We start from the raw sequence: 6,754 nt of genomic DNA on the forward strand, positions 1-6,754 counted from the left end.
ACCAATGCCAGACATATAATAGTGTGGCCGGGGGGACGGTGTGAAGGGGAAAGGGAAAGCAGACATGTTACCTGTATAAAAGCATCATGTTTCTGCACTGGAAGAGACACTGTCAGGGTCGGTTTAGTTTTTTTTTTTTCTGTGTTTCTGTGTTTGCTTGTTTGCCTTTTGTTTGGGTAACAGGACAGTAAGACTTACTTACACACCCTGTCCAGTTCACACTTGAAGCTCCATTTATTTTGAATTTCCCCGTTAACAGTTTCTATATTAAACGCGGTTGTGGTGGGACTCTCTGTCAAAAACAAACTTAGAATAAATTGTATTTCTGATGTGGGGAAGACCAAGACTGCACAGACCGTGGATGGGGACAGATGAGCGGGAGATTTGGACCACCCAGAATCTTTACAGTAGACCTTGAGAGCGAAACACAGTATTTGTCAGGATTTTAGAAAACATTGCAGAATTATCCAATTGTACAGGTATTGCAAAATGTAACTGGTCGGGACATGGAAACAAAATGACCAATTAAAGGCTACCTGTGGAGTTCTTTAGGATCCAATTAAGTAAGAGTGTCGTACGTACGTTAAAGTACGTGCGGAATAGATTCCCTCTGCAATGTGGTCCTAAAATAAAATATATTTCATCAATGAATATTGAATTTTGGACAGGCGGTGCTTCTCTACATTCCGTTAAGTTATGTCTTGGCATTTCCAGCTGTGGTCCTGGTCCCTGCGACTCTTCTGCACTCACAAAAATAAATTACTTAGTATTTTTATTTTACTTATAACAATTAACATATGTACTAGCATATTACTACACGAATTACTATTATTTCCTTTTTATTACTTTTCATTACTGCAAATGGACTTGGATTTATATGATAATTGCGTAAACCGAGTAACTGGATTACTTGGATTTCTTATCAGCTAATAATTAAAATTACTTGTTATTTTTTTGTCACTTATTAGATTAAACAATAACAAGTATTTGTTTTGTTTACTGAACATAAGTAATATATCACTTACAAACGCAGGTGTCATTTCACAGGTATGAGCAGAAAAATGTGACTATAAAGACAGTTCTCCTAAACCAGAGGCGCAGAGGCAGAGCATCAAATCTCACTAATTTAATTATGCGCGAAAATAGCACTGGCGCAATATCTATAATGACGGTGGCCACATCACTGAGCTGCACAGTTTCGATTTACAGTTTTTTATTTTGTTTGTTTGTTCTTCTTTTATACAAATATACAAATTGAACTGTTTATTTTAATTTGGGTACAGCTAATAAAAGTTGGTTTGTCCATCGAAAATAAATACATATTCAAGTAGAAAATTATCTTTGACGTTATTGTGAAGAAATAAAATATACACAATAATAACAATACATACATAGATATTTATTAGAAAGATGGGAGGTAATCGTGATATCTTTCACGAAGAAAAAAGGCAGAAACAAACTACAAACTAAAGCTTATTACATTCATATTTCCAAGTATATGTTGTTATTATAATTATATATATGTATATATGTGTGTGTGTGTTTCAGCGTCTCATAGTCTTATAATTCGTTTATATGACTCCTCGGGTCAGGTCACACAGGGAGTTAATTAATTGTTTAATGAACTCAAGAAGAGTGTGTCTCTCTCATCCTTAATTAAACAAGTGCTTCAGGGCTCTTCAGAGGAAGGTGGTCCGACAGGCGGGGCTGTGGGTTACAGCAGCCTATGAGACCGGAGCTCCTCTTTGTTGGCCAGAGTGTTGATCATGTCTCGATTTCTTTTTTGACACATTGGCTGTTGATTTGACCGAGAAGAAACTGGCTGCAATTAAATAATATTGAGAGGAAAAAAAATAAGAGAGTCCGGGAAATCAATGTATCTCCGAATATACAGGCTACGTTGGATTTTTTAATGAAGTCTCGTGTTTGTTTGTAGTCCACAGGGGCTAAAAAATAGTTAGGAGATCAGATCAGACTTCAAATACACAGAGGAGCGTTTACAACCTCTCCAATGGCGCAAAGAGGGACTTCTTTCTCTATCCATGACATCCTAACCCGGGGACGAGATATTCGAGTTTGCAGTCCGGTCCCCAGGGAATTGCCCGAGCACAGTGTGTTAGCTGGCTCTGGATTGCAAGGGAAAACTGGAGACAAGAAAAAGGGATGCACCGACGCCTCTATTGCGGATTACAGTAAACGACACAGCAGGGAGAGCAGGGAAGAGACCCGGAGCCCAGTGAAAAGTGCTGGGATCCTACCGAGTCTGTGCAAGAGGGAGGACTCAGGCGACCAGGAGAAATCTGTTTATTCGGGATGTCATCCCTGCAAAGGTAGGACACGTTTGCAGTGATTGTGGTCAATCGAGTCAGAAACGACATGTCCGAGGTGCCCATTGGCTTTACTATTTCTGTGGAGCAGAAAGTATTGGATAATGTTTTTATATAAATCTGTTGAATTGGTCAGTTCAATGTATAAAGGCCCGCCTATAGGACTTTGTGAAGATATATGAAATAGCAGAAAAGGAATAGCACCTCTGGTTAATTGCCACACTGTGATATAAACAGACAGGGTCAACACTATTGTTAGTTCATGTTGAAGTATTGTAGATAAGTGTGCTTTGTGTTTACACTTCAGACAGCGCTTGGTTTAGACAAAACTGCAAATGTCTGCTGGAATAAACCACATCCTAAGTGCATACGAACATGTCACTTGAGAGGTGGATTGGGAAATATTGACCCTTAGAGCGTTTTGTGTGTGTGTGTGCTTTTAACAGTGTTTTTGACCAATCGGTGAAAATGGTGTAAAGCAGTTATTGACATCAATGTGAATATATTGCAGACGAAGAGAAACGTCTTCCAGTGGGGGATCAGGACAGCGCGGAGAGCTGCGGCACAGGGGACCCGCCAAAGCCCAGCAAGAAGCGCTCCCGGGCCGCCTTCTCCCACGCCCAGGTGTACGAGCTGGAGAGGCGCTTTAACCTGCAGAGATACCTGTCCGGTCCAGAGCGGGCGGACCTGGCCGGGGCTCTCAAACTCACCGAGACCCAGGTGAAGATCTGGTTCCAGAACAGGAGATACAAAACCAAACGACGGCAAATAGCATCTGAATTGGCAGCCAACACGACGACCATGGCCAAGAAAGTGGCGGTGAAGGTATTGGTTAGGAACGACCAGAGGCAGTACAGGGCCGAGGACCTGCTCAGTCCACCTGGCATCCCCCTGTACCAGTCTTACCAGTACTACCCCTACATGTACTGCTTCCACCCGTGGCCATCAGACGCGCCCCTGTGTGGAGGAACACACTGAGACACCCGGGGACACTTTGGACAAACTCTTCAGGAGACGCCTGTAACGCAAATAACAGGGCAGAACTAATTTAAAATAAAATAAAAAGATGTACATGTATCTCTATACAAATAAGAACCGAGCGAACAATTCAGAAAGTTGGTTTGATTCACTTTTTGAGGTTGTATATACCTATTTTCCTTAGAGAAAGTATATTTTAAAAAAGGTAGACAAGTTTTAAATGACAACTTTTGAGAGACAAACTCTGGAAAGAATCTATTGATGTTCTCATCGCATATCACGAAAGGCTTCAGACAGTGATTAAGGAGGTTTCACCACTCATATAGAAAGGTCTCTACATCCTTCTGCAAGTGGAAGTAATGGATAAAAAGCACGAAACTGCAACGATTTCTTCTCCCGGAGATGCTAATCAAAAACTCAAGTTAATCTTTAAAAGCATTTGCCCAACGAACCGTCCCAAAGGATTATTTGCACTTCTGTAAGTATTTAATAGCAATATGTAAATATAAAACTGTAACAATTCTATCCTGCACAATAAGACTTTACATTTTGTATTTATGCATTTAATGATGACAATTTTCTACTTTTTTGATTAAAGAACGATGACATTTCAAAATAAAGAATTTGACAAGACAAGACAATGGGACAAAATTAAAACTAAGCGTGTTTTTTTAAATTATTTTCATATATATATATATATATATATATATATATATATATATATATATATATATATAAATAATCATATTATAAGTCAAGCTGGAATATTTAAAATGTTAAAAAAATAAAATAAAATTGAAGCCTAATTGGAAGGATTGTCAAATGTTTTTTGGATGATACACGTTATTGTATATGGATGCATGACTTATTTTGGGCTTTTATGGGTATTTACATATTTAATTAAATATTGATTAGGGTGTCAAAACTTTAGTAGCCTGTTGTTCTAATTATTTGATTTCTTAGGTAAAATGTTCTAATGCTCGTAATAAAATGTCTTAGGTTTAAGTTCACATATTTATATTTGACTGCTGGCCAGGAAATCAGTTTGAACAACTTTAATTAAACATAAAATACAACTGTAAATTGTAATTTAGAAAATATAAATTGTTTATCATATTCAACATTTTATAATTTCCGTTTTTGGCCTAATTTGTACTGTAAAGCGTGGGCTACGTGGTACAGGCCAAGTTCTAGGACACATCATGCATTTACAGAATTGCCATTTCTCTGAGAGGCCTATGAATTTTCATAATGGCAATCCCTCGATCAAAATCAATACAGTATTCCAACTCAATACATCTGTGACCCGATCTAGATTTATTTTCTAAACGTCAGGGATACATTATATTTAATATATTTTCTGAGTAGAAACGTATAGTAATAGACGCATACTATAGAAAGTCGAGAACAGTTGAAGTCTTTGCTAAGCGTTTCAAATTGGACAATAGTATTCAGAATCACAACACACTGTATGCCTTAATACTGTTCCTTCCTTTGACATCATAGTTTGGGTAATGATTAACGATAAAGACCGAGGCCTATTTTATTGTTAATGACTTTCTACCGAATCGCAAATTACAAAATTGTGCACAATCACGTTTTAAGTATAGTAGAAAGCAGTGTCTGTTCAAATAAACCACGATGCTGTAGACTACACTCTTATAATGTGTCCTTCTCCAGCACGTCAAAGTTTTGATGTGGTCTAAACCTAAATGTGGAGACCTAAACTGTTCCCAAAGTGTTGAATAATGTGTTTGAGACCTGTTCAGATGAAAGTATTCAACAGTGCTGGCTGCTAAAGGAAAACTGCAGTTTATATACTAGCTATACTTGCATAAGTTTACAAATGCAACAAGTGAGATATGGACATTTATGTTCTCTTATTTTGTTGAAGGACATGAATATGTGTGTCAATACTAGTGTTTGATGATCTTAGTAATATTCATGCCACACACATGGACACATTTCATAAATGTTAATTTGAAAGGAACCCCTTTCCTCTGAAACTAGGCCTTAGCACCAACACTTCGGACCTGCTATGTTTGTTTGTGCTGGCTGACGGCCCTCCCAATTCGCCAGGCCAAGGGTGGGCTCTGTAATTCCCTGGTGAGGGTCTGAGGATCTAGTGTAGTTTCTGGTGTGAAACTTTAAATAATAATAATAATAATAATAATAATAATAATAATAATAATAATAATAATAATAATAAAATCTGTTAATCTTAATCTTAAAATATGTCGCTTTTAAGACTTACACACAGAAAGCGTTTATCATTTACAACAGTATATATCAGGGTGTCACAACAATGTGGTCTAAATGATTAACGCAGATTATAATGAAACTATCTACAGAAAAGTAGGAGTAGAAGGTTTTAAAGCATTTGTGTTACAGTCTTCCTCTGCAAATATTTCAGGTTGTGCTGATTTATAGGTTTAATTTCCTACTGACACGTATTGCTTCCAGGACTGTGTGGAAAAGGTATTTTCCATAATCCTTTGATAATAATAATACACTTCTTATGTTACAAATGTGTGCATTTTCAAGAACACTTATAATCCTGAGATATGGCCTACGTTATTGCAAAACATAACTGTGGTATGATATTATCAAATGGAGAACTGTATTGAAGGACTTTTGGGTTTTTGGTTAGGAATATGGTCCACACACATGTAAACATCATTCACCTGTAATTTTCCCTCTTATTCCACAGCTATATGTTTATGCAATTTCATTTTTAAAGGGCTGGTTTCACAGACCCAAATTAGCACAGGTCTTGGACTACCCAGTGTTATTTTCGTATTAGTTTACTAGTGTAAGTGCTAATCAAGGTCTGTGAAATCAGTTGAAAATGCATTCAGATTAAATGCCTTGGAGAATTATGCAGAATTGACAGGTCCAGGTTTGCACAAATAAATAAGAGAATTTCATAATATCTGTATTTCTATTGTTAATAGTAATATGAAAATGTATTCACTCAAATAAATCAATGCAATAAACACATTCCAGATAATGTGCTGGCCATAGTGCCAACATTTCACATCACTTTCCAAAGGGATACAGTTTTAATAATATAACTGTATAACTTTAATGTATTTATTTGGATAGTTCTAACATCTTAATAGATTGATGACATGGGTTCAATCTGTTTAAGACACAGTTAACAAACTTTGCAGCCTGATTCTCTTGAAGATAAGATCTTCAAGTCCAAGGAGATATTGAACAGAACAGTGTGTGTGGGTTGGGCAAAAGTGCACTATTTTGAAATTGTGTTGAAAAGTATAAAGGCTTTAATTAAAATGTGAAGACAGATTTACATAAAAATGTAAATCGACTAATTCATTTGATAATATGTATCTATTTTGAGAAACTGAGAAAGTATGAAACCACTAGGCCAACTTTAGCTCACTTGTTTATTAAAACTGTTAGAAAAAAATGCAATACGTTTTTTG

General features: G+C 36.8%; 1 protein-coding gene across 1 annotated transcript; it reads left to right on the forward strand.

Moving 5' to 3' along the window:
• Window positions 1-1,771: 1,771 nt before the first annotated feature.
• Window positions 1,772-4,006, forward strand: nkx3.3 (NK3 homeobox 3). The gene is made up of 2 exons (XM_066693514.1): window positions 1,772-2,330; window positions 2,839-4,006. The coding sequence occupies exons 1-2, from the start codon at window positions 2,012-2,014 to the stop codon at window positions 3,303-3,305; spliced, it is 786 nt and encodes a 261-aa protein (XP_066549611.1). The 5' UTR covers window positions 1,772-2,011; the 3' UTR covers window positions 3,306-4,006.
• The last annotated feature ends 2,748 nt before the right edge of the window (window positions 4,007-6,754 follow it).

The sequence above is a fragment of the Amia ocellicauda genome, chromosome 20 (genome assembly GCF_036373705.1).
Source record: "Amia ocellicauda isolate fAmiCal2 chromosome 20, fAmiCal2.hap1, whole genome shotgun sequence".
In the NCBI taxonomy this organism is placed as follows: domain Eukaryota; kingdom Metazoa; phylum Chordata; class Actinopteri; order Amiiformes; family Amiidae; genus Amia; species Amia ocellicauda.